Raw genomic sequence first — 23,632 nt, forward strand, 5'->3', positions numbered from 1 at the left:
GTTGTGCCTTTCTTTGCAAGTGTGTCTGCGGTTTCATTCCCCATGACTTCACAGTGTGCTGGAATCCATTGGAGATGGACAATCTTATTAACTTTTTGGAGTTGTGTTAACATTTTGTAGCATTCTCTTATTTTTGTTGACTTCTTTGTAGCATTGGAACATATTCCCTGAATTGCAGCTTTAGAATCTGAAAGAATTACTGTCTTGTTATATTTATTTAAGGGAAGATTTAATAATTGTCGGAGAGCAATGTGTATAGTCTCTATTTCACCATCATAATTTGTTGTGTCTCTGCCAACAGAATGATAAAAGGAAAAATGTGTACATGTAACCCCAGCTCCAGTAAGGTTTTCTGTGGTGGATCCATCGGTATATATGTGTAGCCATTCTTCTGTAGGGTATCTAGTATTGATCGTTTCCAGTGCTAGAAGTTTTTGTATTTCTTTTGGTGTGTCTGATTTACTTATTTCCTCTGTTAATTCCAAACTGAAGGTAGGTGGCAATAATTCCAATGGATTTTCTCTTATGAGTAAGTTTTCTCTGGTGTTAGGAATGTTCAATTTGGATTTAATCTGTGTTACCTTTTCTAGGAAACTACTATGAGTTTTAAGGATTGAGGAAGGGAGGTTCTTTTCTGTCCATTTAGAGTTTGGCAGTCGTAACATTTTCTCATGTTGGAGCAGTGCTTGTTCTTCTATTTTTGTTGTTATTGGTGGGATCCATGTTAAGGTAAGCATGGCATCAACAGGTGTGGATTTAACTGCTCCAGTGATTAGACGAAGAGTCTGATTTTGTAGTTGTTCAAGTTTATTGATGTTAGCATTTGCTGCTGTTATTAATGCTTCAGAACAGTGCAAGAGGTTTGGTTTAATATACATTTTGTATGTTGTATTAAGGACTCTCCTTGAGCAGCCCCATTTAGCACCAGCTAACCTTTTCAGGATAATAAATATAGGCCTATTGAAATATACCCTGAAATATTTTTCCTTTCTCTTAAAACATGAATTATAGTTTTGTTGGTTACACCTTATTCCAAAGGGTCTTCAATTATAAATGAAATATATGATGGACAAAGATAATATTAGAAAAGGTATTTTGCCAGAGAATTTCCATTTCTTTGCTATCATCTCATCACATCTAAGTAACTCATAACCATTCTTATCACCACCATTGCAATAGCACAGAATGGGACACTGAAACATACGATCTTTTCAAGGAAAGAGCTAAAAGCAAACAAGTCAATAGAGCAAGTAACCATAGAAATCCCTAGCACTAACACTGGTGTCGGATAATTTAGAAATGATACCACATGCAAGGAAGATGCAGATGTACCAACCAGTTCGAACTCCCAAGCGAATGGGTGATCATTCAGCTCAACACTGTCCCGAACATTGCTGCACTCGTGCTGACTGTCTGACTCTTCCAACTCCGAACTGTAGCTGCATTCTTCGCTGTTTGTTGTAACACCAATCCATTCACCAGCAGAAGTAGTGCCTTCTGTGAGAAGTGGACCTGTGCCTGGAGATGACAGTGTGCCCCCCTCCTCACTCTCGCAGCTGCTGTTGTAGCTACTTTCTGCCAGCTGTGCTCTCTGCTGCTGCCCACATGATAGCTGTAGTGTCTGGGACCCACTGCGACGTATAAGCAGTCGCTCCCTCTGCAAAGTGAGAATCAGATAAGTAACGTATTCGTCATATTATATGAGCGTGTAAATGAAAATGGACAGCTTGGCGGCATCTAGTTTCCACAATAATCTTAAAAAATAAGGGTAGGGTGCAAACAGATGAATTTTTCTTTAACTACTATAATCACATCCTAAACAATCAGTTGTATAAATGTTTATGCTCGACCATGCCGAAATGTAGTAATTATACACCTGATAGCAGTCCTTTAATGCATGTCATTAAAGTACACCTACTCATTAAAGTACAGGTGTTTTCAGCCAATGACAACTCAGCTTACAGGTGTTCAGCCAATGACAAGTCAGCTTTGTACCGTTATAAAACCGCAAGTATCGATTATTCTCGGATATGCAATCGAAAGAGAATTAGCGAAAAGTCACGGAGGCTGGAAATCCAATACTGTCGCAGAAGGTTATGTTCTGTTACTATAATAATTAGCGTTAATTATAAATAATATTCAAATAAATTCAATTTGTCATCTCGGTTTTCAATGTCGAATTCAATAATCAAGGTTATACCAAGTTTAACGGGCTTACATCAAGGTCAATGACATTATTGTTCCTCGGAAAAAATAAATACTTTCGCGTCTGCGCACATCTCACAATTCACGACCTAGAAAAAGGTAACTTCCGATCTTGGCAGATACAAATAAAATGTATACATCTGAATAATTTCAAGTTAGAAATATGGTCGAGCATAAAAGTCGTATGAAACTCGCCTATAATGGTAATTAAGAAGCGAGTTTCATAATTTTCATACGAGCTTCTTAATTACTATCATTATAGGCTCGTTGCATAATGTACTATAAATAAATCGGAATATGTATGATAAGAACTTTCTTGTGCTAAATTTTAACGTACCTTGTTAACATGTTTCGACCTATTTTCGGTCATCTTCAGAACTGGTCGTTGTTGGTCTTGGCGCCTCTTGTTTCCTGTGTGGGTGCATTTGTAGTGTAGAGTCAAAGAGTGTATGTGTTTTGAAATTGAGTTGTGTGTTGAGAAATCGTTGGGGTGTGTTTTCGTGTGTCTGTATATTTCATATTATTCTAGTGTGTTGAGTTTCTGGCTTTTTGGTTGGATGTGCAGAATTTCCATGTCTGTGTTGATGTCTTTGTAGGTGTGGTTGGCATTTGTGATGTGTTCTGCATATGTGGAGGTGTTTTGTAATTTTGTTATGGCTGTGATGTGTTCTTTGTAACGTATTTGAAATGATATGCCTGTCTGTCCTATGTAGAAGTTGTTGCAGGTGTTACATTTGAGTTTGTATACGCCTGTGTGGTTGTATTTGTTTGTTTGTGTTGTTTGTGTGTTGAGATGTTTTTGTAGAGTGTTATTTGTTGTGTATGCGATGTTGTAGTTTAACACATATTCCGAAGTGATACAGTGTTAAAAGTTGTGTAATCAAGATGTTAAATAAATATTAAAGTCCTATGTCTACTGTATCAAACTCAAATCACTGTTTATAGAAAGACAGAAAAGGGACAACTGGGCGGTGCGTAATGATTCACGTGCCTCATTGCTTCTTGCTGGGTCTGCTGTGTGCTAGTATTTAAGGCTTAACTCACACGAACCACAGCACAACCACACCACAAACACAAAACGGTGGTTCAATTGTGGGCGGTCAGGAATTAGTATGGAAACAGATTATAGTACCGGTAATTCACATGAACCACTAACTGAAGTCAGTGTCGACGTCTGTCGCAATGAGTGGTCGGTATCACCCACAGAATTGTTGCTGTCGGTGGTTGAGTGCAACTCACACAATGCGACATACCAACCACTCGATGCCGACACCATATCCTTGGAAACGACAGACACTTAAGGCTCATTCACAATGAAAATTAAACATAACGTAAGCGTTAACTTAAGGCTCATTCACAATGAAAATTAAACATAACGTAAGCGTTAACTTAAAAATATGAACATTACGGTAAAATCAAGAAGTCATACCATCATTCACGATGGGAACATAAACATAACCGCCAACATACTTGGTAACCATGGAAACATAACAACAACGCCATTTCCTCATATTCTGTCGTATACATCAGCGCTCCACGATTGTGTTCTGTTTGCAAATCATGTAAGCATAAGCATGAAAGTTTGGAGTTTGCAAACTTTCATGTTAACGTCTTACGGTAATGTTTATGTCAATGCTTATGTGAATCATTGTGAATGATCCCATTTGGTAACCTGGGCGCAAACTTCTGTGTTTATGTTACGGTTATGTTTAATTTTCATTGTGAATGGGCCTTTAAGAATATAAACGTTACGGTAAAATCAAGAAGTCATACCGTCATTCACAATGGGAATATAAACATAACCGCAAACATACTTGGTAACCATGGAAACATAACAACGACGCCATTTCCTCATATTCTGTCGTATGCGTCAGCGCACCATGATTGTGTTCTGTTTGCAAATCACGTAAGCATAAGCATGAAGTTTGGAGTTTGCAAACTTTCATGTTAACGTCTTACAGTAATGTTTATATCAATGCTTACATGAATCATTGTGAATGATCCCATTTGGTAGCCTGGGCGCAAACTTCTGTGTTTATGTTACGGTTATGTTTAATTTTCATTGTGAATGGGCCTTTAAGAATATAAACGTTACGGTAAAATCAAAAAAAAGTCATACCATCATTCACGATGGGAACATAAACATAACCGCAAACATACTTGGTAACCATGGAAACATAACAACGACGCCATTTCCTCATATTCTGTCGCATGCGTCAGCGCACCATGATTGTGTTCTGTTTGCAAATCACGTAAGCATAAGCATGAAGTTTGGAGTTTGCAAACTTTCATGTTAACGTCTTACAGTTATGTTTATATCAATGCTTACATGAATCATTGTGAATGATCCTATTTGGTAGCCTGGGCGAAAACTTCTGTGTTTATGTTACAGTTATGTTTAATTTTCATTGTGAATGGGCCTTTACTTAACTGCCAACAGCAAAGCACATTTTGGTACTAAGCTTGTGGTGTGGTTGTCTGTGGTCAATATGGACTTCAAGCGACCAGAATTTTTTTTTTTCTAAAAATCTATTGTCGTAGTCTGGAACTGAAACCTCAATACTTTTAAGGACAGAGGCAGATCGAGAGGGAAGTCAATGCTACTGATTACCTGTGGTGACTTTCTCCGCACATCAGTATCTGACAAGTCTGTGTCTGAGTCAGCATGGTTGGTGTCAGGGCTGGGGTTCCTGCAGGTCATTATATCCTGCATCCAGTAGTTTCTGAGTGGCGTAGCTGGCTCCTCTGCTGACGAGTCACCAACACTGCAAAGTCTTTTTGTATCACACTCTGCCTCCTCTGAAGGACCTGCCCCAGCACTTTCAGACTCGTTTTCGCCTGGTAACCTCAGAATGTCTTTATGCTGGGTATCAGCATCTTCAGATATTTGAGCATTATAGTTTAAAGCTGATCGACTGGTTTCAGTTCGAGCTGGACTGCCAGGTCCTTTGAAGCTGCTGCCATCATCTGCTGGTGATGACTTCCAGTTTAATGAAGATCTATTCTGTCCCTGTTCAGTGCTGTGGGACCCACTGACTTCTTCAGTATCTTCTCCTGCTTCCTCACCATTCTCACTTGAGCCATTGCCATTGAGACTCTCGAACCCATCATCATCAAGAGGTGTGGCCTCACGCTGCTCTCGGACCTCTCCTTCCAATGGCGCAACCTGCAATCTATTCACATAAATTGTTATGACTAAGATTTTGGATTTTTAATGATGTATTCAGAACAGATGTATTTAATGTGTCAAAACTATTTGGGCTATTCCATATGAAATCGATCAGTAAAAAACCTCGCATTTTTTTATACTCCAATTTTTTCCCTATTTATCCAAGGTGCTGAGGAGAGTGCATTTTCAAAAATATACTATCGAAAGTCAAACGGTTTTCGTATTGTTGAGCGACAAATTTAGCGTATTTTATAAAAGCAAGCCTCTTTCAGCGCTCAGAACTCTGGAACCATTTACTGTAGAACATTGAACGGGAGCTCATTTTGAAGCTGACATTGGTAGGTTATGTTAAGAAGTAATCCTTATTTTTATTGTACACAGAGAGACAGATAATCTGACTTTACTTACTTTTAGGCTTTTTGCCAATTTGTAAAAAATATAAAAAAATATTGAGAAAAAACTTTGTATTATTAAGAGGGATTCGGCATTGTTTCCTTAGTGGTATGGCAATAAGTTTCGAGAGTATTAAATAGATTATTTTCACACACCTGGACTTGAACGGCGCAGTACCGCGCGCACTAGCTGAGAGCGGAAGATAAGCGAGTGTTGGGCGTCATTTTACTCCTGTGTTTATGAAAACTTGTGATAAAGCTAGCTCAGCTATGCGCAACTAGACGACACATCACGTGTTTGTCTCCTGGCCTTGCTTGTCTCGGCTAGTTCCCGTTTCACAGTCAGCAGGTTAGTTCACGTGCGTACTATTTATTTTCTTTATTTGATATTTTCAATACTTTCTTCTCAACATACCATCAGTAAAAAATATGTGTTTATTTGTACTTTCAATGCGGAATCTAACTATATATTTTTTAAATATTTTTTCGGTGACAAAGCCATCTTAATGAGGAAAAATCTAAATTTCTCCATTTCCATAAAAAGTAAGAAAACCTGTTTATATGTCAATATAAACTTTAATTTCTCAGCATCAACATAAACCATGATTTTGATCATTGGGTGAAAGGGTTTCGGGGCTACAACAGTTTAAAGTTGCAAATTTTATGAAAATATGATAAATTTAAATATTTTTAATTTAAACACTATGAAGTTCTGATGCCTCAAACTTTGCACAAAGCATTGTATTACAGTTCTCTACGTACAAAAAAAAGTTTCATTGTATTTAGAAATTGTAAGGTCAATTTTCTCTATATTTTGGTCGATTTGAGATGGAATAGCTCATTTACTGCTTCAATCATCAGGAAACTAAAAAGTACATTCACATTATAACCTTAACAAAAAATACAACTTATACTGAAAACATAACAAAAATACTTATCGAAACAACTGATTAGAAAACGCAACAGGAATGAGCTTCAACAAAATGTATGAAATTTACAATTAAAGACCGAAAAGCAGGTCAGAAAGATCAGTTTTTGGAATACTGAATATGGAGTAGGCCAATAAAAGGCCTATACCAGGAAGATAACAATGGAAAGAACCAATTTTAAGTAAACTGTCTTGATAATGTACGCACCTGACCCGCTGCCTAGAACATGTTCTATTTGTATTTGCAGAGCCTGCCTGTCCCTGCTCTGCTGGAGCCACATCCTTATTACTTTCGAGATCTTGACCAATGTGGCTTTCAGATTTTGTCTTCCCAGATGTATCCCATGCAACACCTCTCCTCCGACTGATGTCTGCAGAGGATCTGAAACAAATCAACAACCTGGGTGTAACTTTTTTACTTAGTAATCCCAAACACATACAGTAGCGTGCAAATTAATCCGAACACAACATATTTTTACATTTTCTGTCATTGTTGGCCTCACACCTGCTCATACCGCTTTAATTGACATCTGTAGTACGTGTAATTCCATTGTTGAAGGTCTGTCATTATTTTTTTTATAATATGTGACATTTTGCCTGTCGTTTTGTATTTATAAGCATTTCAGTTGTGTTGAAGACTTAATACTGCAATCCTGTGTACATTCTGTCGTCTTCACAAATGGATACAACTCCACGAAAACGGTCTAAAATTATAACATTACCCATAGCAGAGCATTCTTCTATGACACAGAGGAAAATTGCTGCAGAATGTCACATCGGTTTGGCTACTGTTAATTCGATCAAAAAACGATACAGGGAGACTGGATCCATCACACCCCAGAAAAAAGGAAACTGTGGCCGGAAAAGGAAGACTTCACCTGCAGATGATCGTTTAATTGTCAGGAAAAGTAAATTAAATCCTAGACTAACTGCTGTCGACTTAACCCGCGAGTTAATGGCTACCATTGGGGCGAATATTCACGTCACAATAGTGTGGCGTAGGCTTTTGGAAGCTGGACGAAGGGCTCGTAAGCCTATTAAGAAGCAACTGCTAACCCCTGTTATGTGCAAAAAAACGCTTAATGTGAGCAAAATTACATCAACACTGGACAGTGAATGACTGGAAGAATGTACTTTTTTCCAATGAGTCTCATTTCGAGGTCCACGGCCACCGTGTTTCTTACGTATACGGAAAGGATCCGAAAAAGTAACAGCAGCTCATCTCCAACAAGCAACCAAATACCCCCCTAAAGTAATGTTTTGGGGTTGGTTTACACATGAAGGGCCTGGAGCATTAATACCTATCAAGGGAATGATGAATTCTGACATATATATTCACTTATTGGAACCAGAATCGTACCCCAGCTGCAAAAATCATTTCCGGATGGCAGAGGTGTGTTCCAACAAGACCTGGCACCATGCCATACGTCTCGAAAAACTACAGAATTCTTCAACAAGAAGAATATTCAGGTACTCCCCTGGCCAGGCAACTCACCCGACATCAACCCCATTGAGAACTTGTGGTCAATTTGCAAAAGAAGAATGCAAAAAATGGATTGTTCTACAAAGGAGAAGATGATTTCTGCCCTCATTGGTGTATGGTTTCACGATGAAGAAATGAAGAATATTTGTGGGAAATTAGTGGAATCCATGCCATATCGTCTCAGAGCTGTTATTAGGAACAAGGGAAGCCACATAGATTACTGAGGTATGTCTTAGATCCTTTTTTTATCCCGTTTCAGTGTTTTTGCATAAGTAATTACGTTGTTCGGATTAATTTGCACGCTACTGTAGGTATATGCTAATAATACTCAGAATGTAGAGTTCCTTATATCCCAATCACATAGTTTACATTCGATAATGTAAAGTGGGTTACAACTAAGCCACAGCCAGGAGAGAAGACCAGAAATGTCGAAAGACAACCTGGTGGCATTGGAATTAAAAAAAAAAAAATTCGATAATGTAACATTACAAACAGTAATTTTATTAATTGAAAAATACAGAAATATAAGCAGGGATGCAAAGTTACCAGTCCACAAGGGTTACTTTGCGTCACTATTTAAATGACTATGCAATTTACATAGAAATCTAATGCAAAATTGTTGTTGTTTTCTAATGCCAGGCGTTTGACAATAAAGTCATTTGACCTCTTGCACTCCAATACTTTTCAAAGATATTATCATGGTCAGCCACTGAAGCACAGATTTTGAGGTGTTCCGAATCCATTTCTTGGTTTGAGTTGCACAATGGCCAGTTAGGGGACTGATATTCCAATTCTATGCAGATGTTTGGCCAAACAATCATGGCCTGTTGACAATCTAAATGCAGCTACAGACGATTTTCGTGGTAAATCGGGAATTAACTATGGATTATGATGCAGAGAGTTCCATTTTTTCTCTTGAGATTGTGTTATCAAATTTTGTTTGTTGAAGTCTAAGTATGTAGATTTAACAAATCTTTTCACAGAGTAATATGTAGATTTAGTAACAGGTCTGTAACGAGCAGTGCTGCCCTTCTTTGCTAAAGCATCCGCATTCTCGTTTCCCAGGATTCCACAATGAGATGGTATCCATTGGAATACAATTCTTTTATTGAGTGATATTAATTGAGAGAGCATTTTAGTTATTTCTGCTGTTTGAGATGAAGGCGTGTGTTTAGAGACTATTGATAGAATAGCTGTTTTTGAGCCTGACAATATAACTGCATTCTTAACTTGTTGTTCCATATCCAAGAGATCTATAAAATGAGAAGAGACAGCACGTAACACCTGCACCAGCACCTTGTTCTCTGGAGATCAAGGATCCGTCAGTGTATAAATGAAGCCAGTTTTGTGGAGGGTACCTAATATTAATTGTCTCTAAAGACAACTGTTTCATTATTTCAATATTTATTTCTGATTTCAGTATTTCTTCTGTTAAATTTAGACTATATTATCTAATGCAAAATTGAAAGCATATATATATATATATATATATATATATATATATATATATATATATATGCATTCCTATTAAACTAAAGGTCACTCTAAGATGTTTCTTTGTAATACGAAAAGTGGTATCTTCTATCTTCTTTTTAACAATTTTCTATTTACCATCTAAAAAAGTGATGCAAAGTACACCCATTTTACGGTTTGTATCTTGTTTCCATGCCCTTTCAATACTATTTAAAGTGACCATACGTCCCGTTTTGACAGGGACAGTCCCATATTATGTCTATTCCCATTGGTTATACGACAAAGAAGTATTTGTCCAGTTTTTTTTTTAATTATTATTATTATTAATGTCGTTTTTATATAGTATTGACGTTTTTCTCTGTCTGTTCATTTGTTTATCTCTGCTCTTCACTTTAATATACCTTCGTAGCTGCACCCTCTTAATATATTTGCTGCCTCCATGGTCTGCAACAGAGCCAGCCTTTTCAGAGCCCGTGTCTGGAGATGATTTCGAGTCAGAACCTGAAATAATAAAGTCAGTCAAAATAAGAGCAATGCAGATCCCAACTACAATCTGAACTCACAGCCTGCAACTGTAATTGAGGGGCGTTTTCACAAAATCGTTATCTACATTTTTTTCGATTTTGAGGTTTTAGCATATCGTTATGTTTTTGGGTCAGGAGAATCCAATGGTGCTATCGGAATTAAGATAAATTGGTAAGTATATCAGTAAATTGATCTTGAAATAAAAGAGATTTTTCAAAACTCGGTATCTACAGTTGTGTATTTTAGAAAAGAGTTGTCTTGAAAAAAAGAAGATTTTGTAACGAGTTTTGTGAAAATGCCCCTCAATTACTTTATGTAACGCTCTTTTTTTTCTGTCAGAATGAATGATGACTGAGAACCTTCCCCACCAAAATTACTCTAACTGGATAAACATGTCATAATATTATGACTGATCTCATAACTGTTACTGGAAGCATATTACTGGTTCATTTTTCAGTTAAAGTGTTTAACTTAGGTCATAAATAATGGAAGAAGTTCATTTACTGTACGGCATTACTTTCAAATATCTCTATACCGGTCAGCCTCATGGTCTAATGGTCAGAGCTTCTGGCTACGGTTCATGAGGTCCCAGGTTAGATTCCTGGTTAGAGCACAGAAATTTTTTTCCTTAAAGGAAATTAATCTCTTCTGGTGCCACATAATCATGATCATCCTATCATATCATTGGTAAACTTGCGGTCCAACCTCAGAAGTGGGTTACACCTATGCCAGGAGAGAAGACCAGAAATGTCAAAAGACAACCTAGTGACATTAGGAAAAAAACATCTTTATACCAAAATACGAGCAACTAGAGAAGGCATGAAACAAAGAATTAGAGAAGTCTGTGGGTCTCTCAGCTGTACGGATGTTAGGAGGTGATCAGAACATTGTTTAGCACAGGGTAACGTACATTTTGAACACTTCCTATGAATAGTGTACGTACATAAACAACATACAGTATGTCTCAGAAGATACCATTTTTGTTGCTTTGTGAGTAAACAATAAAAGTTAGAAAAAAAAAGTTTCAGTAAAAGTTGTTTCTTTTTAAAAGTAGTTTCCAATGGTACTCTCAAAGACCCATGTTCTCATTTGAAATTTCGAAGTTGACCACAGGTACCCCTATTTCCGCTCTGTTACAGGAAATGGTACTACCACCAATCGATTCTTTACATAGGTTTCGGTTACAAAAATTTTTTATGAACAACCAGTATGACATAGTTTCCGAGAAAAAAGGCTGATACGGGTGGTCTGAAACACCGGTTAGATCTCAAGAAAGATGTGATATAGAATCAGATAGAGATAGAGCAATTCTATTAGTCTCCGAACGGGAATGTTAATACCCATTCTTGAAATGGCAGAAAAAGAGGAAGACGAAGAAGACTTCCAATCTTTTGTAACAATTGATTGTTACCTTAGCAACACGTATGCAGTAATATCAAAAGGTTGTTTGATTCTGACAGATGAATAGACAACAGTCACAGCAGGTAATTGCATTGTTGTTATCAGACCAAAAAGATGTTCTGTAACATATAACCGAAGTGTAACACTGTTACAAATATTTAAAATATCAATGTCACTGATATATTATTAAAATGCATGTTGTGAAGGTTCATGAGGTTCATGAGACGAACAGCGGGATGCTCTTTGCTGGAACACCGTAAAAATGTGAACATATTGCAGGAACTCAAAATGGATCCTATAGTTAATTTTGTTCAACAATATCGACTTCAGTGGAAAAAACATGTCGAAAGGATGGATCGCACTAAATAGCCTAAACAGATTCTTACTTATGTAACAAGACGAAAGAGGAAATTGGGAAGACCACGAAAACGCTGGCATGAGACCGTAACAGATCCTGTAGGGTCTAATACGTGAGGGATATAATGATGATGATGATGATGATGATGTTGTGAAGGTATGGAATAACACGCAGCTTTAAAACATAATAAACTATTATACTTGCAGACTAATAGACTTTTTTCAACTTTCATTTGCAAATGTGTCAAAAAAAAGTGCCAGAATGCAAGAAAGCGTGTATTCAGGAACTATTCTGTTAAAAAATTAGATCTGACACAGACCAATAAGAAACTAGATGCTGTGCAGATAATACAACAATGGTATAATAAGAACAGTGAAGAATACCAAGTTACTCAGAGATAACACAGAACACAGCTACTTTCCCTCGAAAAGAACAAGAAAAGGAAATAGAATAGAAGTAAAACGAGGAGGCAACACAGTGTTGAGAAGGAGGGAGAAAATTGCTTGAATACCACCCATCACTTACACACTGTGCGTGAACGAGATGAGAAAAGGAGGCGTCGTTTGGTGCGCTTGACACGTCGAGACTTTCCACTGGTGGGCTCTCTCGAGGGACCAGTGTGAGTTGACACAATCTGTGAGTGGATCATGGTTAGGACCATCATCATGGCTCCAGGCACCAGCACTTCAGAAGCTGATACATGTTGCTGCAACATAATTGATATTCACAGAGTATAAAATCACACGCCATTTCCTTGCCCAATGTTACAGTATCATGAGAAACATACAATATATATAACACAGTTGTATGAACACTTTTTAAAAATAAAATAAATTATTAAAATTGATAAAATTCAGACATGTTTTGAACATTGCCTCTTCATCTTCAGTGACTACCACGACTGCAAGGAGACTTTAAGCCACGCTACTTTGTGGTCGACCACCTGAACCAGCCAGTGAGTCTTGCATCCAAATCATAATTCTGTCCATTCTTCTTTTTACTTACTCTCTTTTTGTACTTTTTAAATATGACATTTATTTTTATTTATTATTTATGTTTATTAATTAATACCATCTTCAAATCATCCCATGTTCAGAAACATACAAGGCTAAAGGTATATAAAACACTAGCTCGACCGGTCCTCACTTACGGTAGCGAGGCATGGACAATCAGAAAAGCTGATGAGCAAAGGCTGACGACAGCTGAAATGAGGTTCATGCAACGAACAGCGGGATGCTCTTTGCTGGAACACCGTAAAAATGTGGACATATTGCAGGAACTAAACATGGATCCTATAGTTAATTTTGTTCAACAATATCGACTTCAGTGGAAAAAACATGTCGAAAGGATGGATCGCACAAGATGGCCTAAACAGATTCTTACTTATGTACCAAGAGGAGAGAGGAAATTGGGAAGACCACGCAAGCGCTGGCATGAGACCGTAACAGATCCTGTAGGGTCTAATACGTGAGGGATATGATGATGATTTATTTTTATTATAAGATTGTACTTACTTCATATGATGCTAATTATTTTAAATTGTCAGTTTTATCCATATTTTAATTTTATTATACTTTTGTATAGAAGACACTTTTGTCATAAATTTCTTAACTTTCCCAGCCTTTATAAGAATTAAATACTATTATTCAGACATCGTATATTCTCCGTACATTTTTAAATGCAACTACTCATGAATCTCATTATATTTATTTTCCCCTTGCAGTCGTGGTAGAGTCACTGAAGATGAAGAGGCAATGTTCGAAACACGTCTGAATTTTATAAATTTTAATAATTTATTTTATTTTTAAAAAGTGTTCATACAACTGTGTTATATATATAGTATGTTTCTCATCTAACCCATGAACACTGTTTAATTGACCTTATATGTGAGATTTGATTACAGTATCATGTTTAATTAAGTTAAAGTATTGCCTTTCGTACTTTGGATGAAACTTGTCAATTGCTTTGACTATGGATCATTAACAAATTATGTTTAAAACAGGATATATATACTGTATACATGAAGCAATTTTAATTTTATAAAATAAACTTATGAAATGTTCTAGGTTTCGCGTGTCTTTTTATCTTGAAGATAATTCACGTCTTTACCATTTTGAAATGATAGTAACAGGAATTTTACATTTTCAATTATTATTAAATTAGAATTGTAAATATTTTAAGTTTTGCAAAAATCCGCACGGATGGACAGAGTTGTTACATGTAAATAGAGAGAGACATGATGACGATGTAAGGTGTATATGAGAAGTTGTATCTAAAAGTGAACTCAAAATGCAAAAAATTTCTGGTCTGTGTTCTTGCTTACCTCAGCTGAGTCTTCCTCAGAGTGGCTGGTGCAGTAGTAATAATACAGCACCATGTTGAATAGCTGCAGTATGTAAAGGAGCAGCAGCAGGGCGAAGACTCTTGGTGACGTCTGCTGTATCCACCAACGACTGTATGCAGGCAGCAGGAAAAGTCTCAGTGTTGCAAGTCGAGTTACTGTCAGCAGCCCATGTTTCGGTTTGGCCTTCGGGAAGGAGGAACCTTCACAAGCAAGAAAGTAATGTCCCAAGAAGTAAAAAGAGAATATGTCACACAAATGAGGATTTTTTACTATTCGATGGCCCAGAACCAGACTGTTCCAAGTCCATTTTACTATTTTCTTTTTCAGGAGAGCTATTTTAAGTTCCTGATATTCAAAGCTTCATGAAACAATTTGGAATAGCTTCATAGCAACCTTATGGAGAGAAATATATACAATTTTGTGTACAAGAACACAATGAAACACAAATTTCTTTCTTATAAAAAATTGGACTTAGAACAGTCTGGTTCTCAACCATCATATTATCATTGCTGTCAATATATTCTCCTCACTTTGTAACAAACACATATAGGCTACACAATATTTAAAAGTCATAGTTTGAGACATATTTGAAGTACTATATTCTTTTAGATCCCTTCTCAAAAAATAGTCTCTCAAAAACATGTTCATTGATTGTACTGTTACCAGTACTTTAAAATTCCTGGACGCAGAAAGCATGAACATTGCTTCTCATTATTGACTAATTGATCTGTGCAGAAGACACAAGACAAGTCAAATCTAAGGGACCAGCACTCCTGCCATCTCTCGGTACTAGTCTTGCAAGCAGATTGCCAGTGCTCGTAGATAACATTCTTGTCATTTATCGGAACTACAGTCTTACAAGTAATCTTTCGTAACTAAGTAAATGGAGATAGTTTTACCTGAATTTCAGAGCAGTTGCTCAAAATGTCATCCATCATATTATATACACACTTTGCAGTGATTTGTGAAGTTCTGGGGCACGATCCGAGTACAGTAAGATTATTTAGTCCTGACAGTCGCTGGAAATATGCACCTGGGTCAGGCGAGTCCATTTAGTTACGCCAAGGGGTGTTTGGGTTAGTCTGTTGCTTGCTTTCAGAGCGATCGGATGTCATGTGTGAGGTAGAGCTGTATGTTTCCAGTACAGTTAAGCTGTACTGCATTTCTTTACTGACCACTCGCCCTTATCTCTACTCCTGAGCTCTCCCCACTACTCCTATTACTTCCCCTCTTTCGCATCGTCGAGCTGTCAGGACTAAATAATTGGTCTGTAGTTTGTGGTGGTGTTTGAACTGGATATCAGTGGTCTAACACATCTAACCAGACACCGAAATGTAATACAATGAAATGTTATGAATAATACAACGCAAGTAATAAAATAGAACTTACAGAACAAAAGGAATTATTTCCATTTGAAAGGCACCACCCCAGACACCCTCGTTCAGCTACTGCCACTGACATTAAAAACACAGCTTGCTACAGAAACAAAATATGAACCTCTAAAGAGGACTAAGTCACAGTTAGAGAGAGAAGAAACAAAAAGACGAGGAAGAAGAGACAGAGGAGAAATAACAACTACACACATAAATCCAAATAACACAAATACAAGGTGATACCTCGAACCAGATCCACATCAATGAGCTCTGTCTTAAGCTTGGCTGTCTTCTTGGGGACATGGGTGAGACCATGAAGGATGCGCTGTTCAACTGTTCGTTCCCACTGCTGCTTGTCATATGTTCCAATTTTCTTTTGATACCTGCAATGAATCATAGTGAAATTACATTCTCTTTCTCACTAAGTCTGTGTTTGGATGTCTACTGATCACCACCGTCTGATTATGAATGACTCGGCCTGCAGGATGACGCATTCTGCAGACAGATAAGATAAACATGATAAGATCCCAATACCAATAACACACATTATCAAATGTCTTGAGGGAAAATACTACAGGACTACATGCTATGGTACTTCTGAGTTACTTGCTTCTGTTAAATGACTTTGAGCACCAGAGTTCCGCTAGCTAGTACTTTTCACGAAGGGCTGGATTTGATTTATGAAGATCATAAATAAATTGAATAATGGGTAAAGTGGCTGTGGATCAGGTTTTAAACAAATACTTCAGCATCTCTTGCCGCACACAGTATTACTTCTAAATTATCGTAATATCGTATCATTATTATCTACATAGATTCGATAATACAAAATGATTCAATAAAGACTTTTAAATGAAGCAGTGATTCAGCATTAGTGATATGCAGGTGTCATTATGAATTGACATACAGGAATATTTTCTTTCTTTTAAATGGTTCCTTCTATCTTATTTTGCTCAATGTGCAGTTAGAAAATGAAAATTTATCGTTTTTAGGTTTCTACTTAAACTATGTATGTACAGTGAAATCTCCATACAACAGTTACCGATACAACAATAATATAATGTTAAAATATTGTAAAATGCAATTTACTGCATTATTTTTCTCTATAATATTTTGTGTTTTATGCTAACAAATCCAAGTGTTTATCACAATTTATTAAATACTATAAATTCTTAAATAATTAATGTTGTTGTTGTTTTCTAATGCCAGGCGTTTGACAATAAAGTCATTTGACCTCTTGCACTCCAATATTTTTCAAAGATATTGTCATGGTCAGCCAATGAAGCATAGATTTTGAGGTGTTCCGAATCCATTTCGGAAATAAATAATTAATCAATTATAGGAGCGGTTCCTTATACAATATACTTCCCAAATAGCATGCCTTTTTTTCTTTGTAAATCTATACTAATAATAAATCTGTAGCCGAAATTTTTCTGGTAATTTTCGATTTTCCAAAAATAATTGGTCCTAACATATATAATTAACTACCCTGAAACCGAAAATTGCTTTTTTGACATTTTTGTTTGTATGTCTGTCTGTCTGTCTGTATGTTTGTTACCTTTTCACGCGATAATGGCTGAACCGATTTCGATGAAAATTGGAATATAGATTAAGTTCGTTGTAACTTAGATTATAGGCTATATAGCATTCAAAATACGTTATTTAAAAGGGGGGGTTATAAGGTGGCCTGAATTAAATAAATCGAAATATCTCGCTTATTATTGATTTTTGTGAAATATGTTACATAACAAAAGTTTCTTTAAAAATGATTTCCGATAAGTTTTATTCTCTGAAAAATTTTGATAGGACTGATATTTAATGAGATAAATGAGTTTTAAAATTAAAATAACTACCATCTAAGGCGGTGTATTGAAATAAAAAACAAATGACTTCGTCTATAAGAGGCCTTGGACACAACAATCGAAAGCTATGAAACATAGCCTATAGACAATGTTTCTGTGTTTGTATGAAGTAATATCGGAAGCTAAATTAACCGATTTGTATAATTAATTATTATTTAATCATTGGAAAGTGTAGTTTCTCTGGATGGACATAATGCTATAATGTTATTACAGTAACTTGTGAGTGAATTGAGGACAGGTAAGATTAAAATAGCTTCTTATGCACAGAAAACTTGATAGGTTATTCTGTATATTCATTTCCTGTATTTCTTATAATAATGTTTATGAACATATTCATTTTTATCTCAGAGAATTAACGAACAACGAGAGTGTATTGATTTAGTATGCAGTAATAGTACATTAGCTTAGCAATCCATTATTTTATAATTCAAATTTTAACTATGCTCAATTGAATCGTGTTAAAATACATAAAATACATATGCAATAAATGCAATGCAAAAAAATTGGGTAATGAGCCAAGCAGATTATGTTGCGCTGTTATAAAAGTTGTTCCTCCTGAGATTCAAGAGCTCCCATAACAAATTAAAAACTTTCTAATTCGAGTACATCCGTTATCAACACACTTTTTCATAATATAATATAATAAAAACATAATAATAAATCTGTAGCCAAAATTTTTCTGTTAATTTTCGCTTTTCCAAAAATAATTGGTAATAACAATTAAGAAACATGTTAAAGGAATTGTCATTGCACCAAATGAGTGGTCTCTGGATCAAAATGATCGCATTTTAATATTTTAAATACAGTTTAAATTAAGTAACATATTAAACGATTTATCCTTCTATCAAACACGAATGTTCCCTGGATCAAATGTCCTATTTTAATTATGTAATTACTTTATATTTATTTCTAACGGGTGCAGCGGAGCGCACGGGTATGGCTAGTTCTCAATATAACAAATTCCTGCACAAAATATTTTTTTCTGGTCCACGTGGTTTCGTTGTATCAAGATTTCACTGTACTCTGTGTTAAATAGGAGTATATGACACCGAATCAGACAATTAACAATCTTCCTTTATTATTGATGCTGAAGAAGTGATGGGTGAGCAAAATCAATTTCATCTTCATATTTTATTATACATGCGACTGCTGCATCAACAAAAGGTTATTGATTTGAATGATATAAACGTTTTCCTTTTACGCAAATCTAATTTTTCAGGTAAAGCTCCCTGTAAAGCAGATTTGAATAATTTCAAGGGAAAAATTATTCTGGGGCCAAGTATCGATCCCAGGACCTCTGGTTGAAAGTATCAGCATTCTACCAACTGAACTACCCAGGAACTCCACCCGACACTGTCTCAATTTTTCCCTTTATATTCACACAACTCGTGTGGGCTGACGAGACGTCAGAGACCCACATCGAGTGCACACAATCTCTGTGTGACTTGGAATTGTGGTTTTCTGTTAATGTGCCTACAGTAACTTATATATTATGCAAATCTAGTTTTTCGGGTAAAGCAGATTTGAATAATTTCAAGGGATATATCTCTATATACTGCAATTTCTTTTGTTAATTAACTATGCTCTGTATATTTACCTACCTATAATCTATTGTATTCTTTCCTAATATTTCGTTATTTACGAAAAAAGTATTTAAAATTAATAGAAATGCGAAAAGAAATTTTATTAGTCATTTAAAATGAGATTCTGCTGTATGTTAATTGCCAATCAACTGTTAAGAACTGTTCAATTGAAAATACTTTATGAACAATCCTTTTCGAATCCAATAATATTTACAGCAGACTGTTGTGAAAAGTAAATAATGCTCTATTGCAAAGAGTGCCTCTTCCAATCGACCAGTTTTCCGTGGCTTTTAAATTATTTCTGACAAAGAAGGAATTATAACTAGGTACCACATATTCAGACAACAAATGGTACATGCAATTTCTCCCAAACATCTTGAATTCCAAGTTTTTTCTTCTTCTTCTTGTGTTACTGAAATCCTTTTTTCTTTGCTCTATTTCCATAATTGCTAGGGTTACATTAGTTTCGAAAACAATTATTGGAGTCTAAAATGTTTGTCTGAAGAAATTTTCAATTAGAAGCGCAATTCTGCAGATATTAAATCATCTTTTCAAAGCAGTCTGATTTTATATTTCCGTAATGGCTAGGGTTAGTTTAATTTTGTAAAACAATTTGCATAGACATTTGGTTTTCTACTTAAGATACAATTATGTAAATAATAGTATTATTTAGATTTTAATAAATCATAATGATTTTCCATGGTTATCTGTCAAGATGATATCCGACAAGAACAATATTTTGGAGACTTGTCTATATCATTTCCACTTATTATTATGTAAAAAAGAAGTTTAGAAGATGTTTTCGATGAAACAACATTTTGTGATAGTCTTTCAAGTAAAAATGGTTAAATTTCATGTTCATTATTCCCAGCTGAATTAACTGTAGATACTAATATGAACAAAATGTGTGCAATAGTTCATTAGAAAATTCGTACACGAGACACACAAAATGTTGAGAACAATTTTTTCATTGTTGGGGATTCTGAAATACATAGATGATTAGATTTAAATAAAAATATATGCTTTGAGTTCTTCGGAATATTGACTGAATCATTCAATGAACAAACAACACTGACGCAAATATAAATATGAATTGATGTAGAACTTGACCTTGAAACATAATGTTCTGCACGAGTGAACTTTGCTATCTGTTGAATTATTAAAGAATGATGCAAGCACATACATTAATTTATAGTGGCTTATTCAATGCTTCAGATTCTCCACCAGAATGTGCTATTAGAGTCAGCCAATGGGACACTAAACAACACGTTTTGAGAATGTAAATAAGAGACCAATGCAGCATTTAACTCGAGGAAAATATGAAGAACTTCTAAAAGAGACAGAGATCTACGAGCGCCATCTCAATCAAGCACAATATAAGGAAAAAATATCTTAGTTTTATGCCGTTAAAGCTGCTATGTAACTAACAATCAATTTATTTGCATTACTATATTAGAAGACAGACATATTAATGATATTTTAGATTCAGACTGGGAAAATGTAATTGTAAAGCTTGTGTAGGAAATATTTAATTATTTTTAACTCAAAAGAAGAAGCTAGAGGTTTATTTTCCCCACTGTCACATTTCTAAAGACATTATTGTTAATAAAATGGTGACTTGTGATTTTTCAGCAACAAGATATTCGTATAAAAAGTTGGAAATAAATAAAATAAAAGTAAAAAACGTTGTTCATCTATGACACAACTTCCATAAAATAATATGGAATTTTTGGTAGATAATTATTTTTTTCCAGCATCAAATACATCAATTTTCCAGCAACTCTACTCGAAACAATTAATTAAGGATATGTACTACTGAGCTCTTGTGAAACATTTCAATTTTTACCATTTGTAAATTTTCCTATCAAAAAATCATTTGGTCTATGAGAAATATTTGTGCAAAGTTTCCTGCATTATTCCAATTTATTGTAGGTGACCTTTGAATACAGTTTCGATCATTTTTAACTGACAAACCTCGGCTCTAATGGCAAGCATGTTAGCCACCACACCACGAGGATGATACTACTCAATCAGGGACAGATTCTTTTATGTGCCAAATACCTACAACACAATTGTCACTCAGGTTTACTTCTCTTCTGAAGGATGCCATACTAATAAATGGCTGGATTTTAAATGACGAACGTTGTGTATGTTGTAATCTACCTGAATATTAAAATCGACACTTATGGGGGTTCGGAATCGCCTATCTCCACAATGTTAAATTTCACCAAGTTCATGACCCATTTTCTCAGAAACCTTCATATGTAGAAAGATTAAACTTTTACTACATATTACAGGAAGCCTGTTGATGATTTGGACAAAAGTACTGTTAGTTATTAGAAAATCTTTACAAATTTAAAAAAAATTATTACGAAACTGAACTTTGGTAAGAGAAAAAGAGATAACTTTTTTTTTTTTTTTTTACAATATCCAATGTACATTCTCTGTGTTAAAGGTAGGAAATGCTTATGAAGAACATGTAAAAATTTGGGCTTTGTGTCTAAAGCAGAAGCTGAAATGATGGGTCATATGTTAAACAAAATGTAATTTTTGGGAAATTTCATTCAAAGTTGACAAGAAACATCAATGACAGGTGCGACATAAATAAAAAAAAGACTTTCCAATTTTCAAAACAATAAGTGACATATTATATCATTGTAATGCCCGATTCTATAGAATACAATGAGACAATAAAATAAAATTTCAAAATTTCATCATTTTTGAAGTTCCGAAGTCCCTTAAGTATGAAAAGCATATTAGTGGATTATTATAGGGGCCAGAACAAATCCCTCGATTTTCATTCTAAACCTTTCAGATGTTCTTCCAGTACTTCATCACACACAACAAATGTGTTTACAACTGAACTGAAATGTCTTGTCTTTTCAGATCTACCATACCTGATCACCACTGGGCTTCAAAATAATTTGTAACAAAAAATTGAAATAATTCTGTACACATCAATTCTCCTCACAATCAACTAAAAAGAACCTAATATGCAATTAAGAATAGTTTTAACTTCCTCATCAATATCTAAATTGAGTGTTTTTCGTTTAATTAAATTCAATTTAAATTATACAGTTATTTAGACTGGAAAATTTTGAAATGAAAGCCCTGTATGTAAATACAGAGGAAACAGAGTAACATTTAGGAACTGGCCTTAGTAGTACTATAGATTTAAATTTATTATCTGAAAGTATATAGAATATTTCAAAACATAAATGGCAATTCATATAGCTATAATGGTAAAACTTATGATTTAATAATGCAGTAAATTTTGCCACGTGACTATATTGTGGAAGATTATTCAAAGGTTTTCTTGTAAAAAGCATTACCAAAGCTTATAAAATTATACTGGAATATAACTCGACAAACTCTGACCACTTCATGACTAAAGACATGCACAACGTCCAGGAATATAGAACAGTCTGATGGAAAATTACATCACATTTCTATGTTAAAATTGATGTATTATGTCACCTAAAAATGGAGTTAAGATAAAAGCATGCTCACAAGTTGTTAACCTTCAAGTGAAAAGAAGTTATGTGAGGTACAGACAAGTTCAGCAAAAGACAAAACAATGCAAGTCACTTTTTAAAGAAGTTACTGATTTCTTACCAGGTAACAATTTCCCGCAGTCCCATGGTTCAGCCTGCCCCTGAGTATATAGGTGGCAGCAGTTGCCTACATCGCCTCTGAAATCACAAACAAGTGACTGCTGCAATTACCCAAGAAGAGAAATTATGTTCTCTCAGGTGCAAAGTGGTTGGAATATATTTAGCACAACCTTGAAAGAGAGCCAAGTAAGCAATCCTATTCATAAAAACCTTGACCATCAAAAGCACACAAACGACATACACGTGTTTACAGTACCAACATTACACTATGTACTTTGCACTTCAGGGCTCTGAAAACAAAGTACTGCTGTGTTTAAATTAATTCAATATCAAAACTAAAACTACAAAAGCAAATAACCTGCAAAAACCTTATCTTATTCAGTAACATGCCTCAATATTGTCTTTCTGTACGGACTGTACTCGAACTTGCTAGAACCTGATGACAGGTCTCTAGTACAAAAAGCCAAACGAGTTAAAACAATTGAAAAATGGTGATTAGTTATCTAAGTTAAATGCCAAAAAATCCGGCTCTCTTTTCTTCTCCCAGAAATCTTTGTACTGTAATTTATTCTTTATTAATGATCTTTTTAAACAACAGACAGTGGCCAGGTATGATTAAATGATTATTTATTATCATGAGCATTAAGTCTAACTGTAATACCACAGTCTAGTATATACAGTTACGAAGCTCAATACGTAGTAAATATGCATCTATAGATAGTTGCTAACCACTAGGATCGCTACTATCTCCTCATTACAGACAATGCGAAATAGTACCGGCACAGTCAATTGTTCCTAGCACCCTCACAACTCAAGCTTCATGACTGTATATACTAGACTGTGGTAATGCTATGGAAACAATCAACATAAAATATTATATAAATTAAAACAAATATCAACATCAGAAACAAGAAATCCTATC

The 23,632-nt window shown here is 35.3% G+C and overlaps 1 protein-coding gene across 3 annotated transcripts in view; it reads right to left on the bottom strand.

Annotated features, from left to right (window-relative positions):
• Positions 1–23,632, bottom strand: part of phtf (putative homeodomain transcription factor) — a 76,238-nt gene that overhangs the window by 45,753 nt on the left and 6,853 nt on the right. For all 3 annotated transcript variants that reach the window (XM_069832691.1, XM_069832708.1, XM_069832700.1), the window contains exons 2-9: positions 22,712–22,788; positions 15,895–16,034; positions 14,258–14,478; positions 12,460–12,640; positions 10,052–10,151; positions 6,903–7,076; positions 4,817–5,378; positions 1,337–1,657 (exon numbers count right to left, since the gene is read on the bottom strand). In XM_069832691.1, coding sequence (XP_069688792.1) covers positions 1,337–1,657; positions 4,817–5,378; positions 6,903–7,076; positions 10,052–10,151; positions 12,460–12,640; positions 14,258–14,478; positions 15,895–16,034; positions 22,712–22,737 — 1,725 coding nt within the window. In that variant the 5' untranslated portion in view covers positions 22,738–22,788. The remainder of the gene's footprint in view (positions 1–1,336; positions 1,658–4,816; positions 5,379–6,902; positions 7,077–10,051; positions 10,152–12,459; positions 12,641–14,257; positions 14,479–15,894; positions 16,035–22,711; positions 22,789–23,632) is intronic.

Source organism: Periplaneta americana, chromosome 1 (assembly GCF_040183065.1).
Source record: "Periplaneta americana isolate PAMFEO1 chromosome 1, P.americana_PAMFEO1_priV1, whole genome shotgun sequence".
Taxonomy (NCBI): domain Eukaryota; kingdom Metazoa; phylum Arthropoda; class Insecta; order Blattodea; family Blattidae; genus Periplaneta; species Periplaneta americana.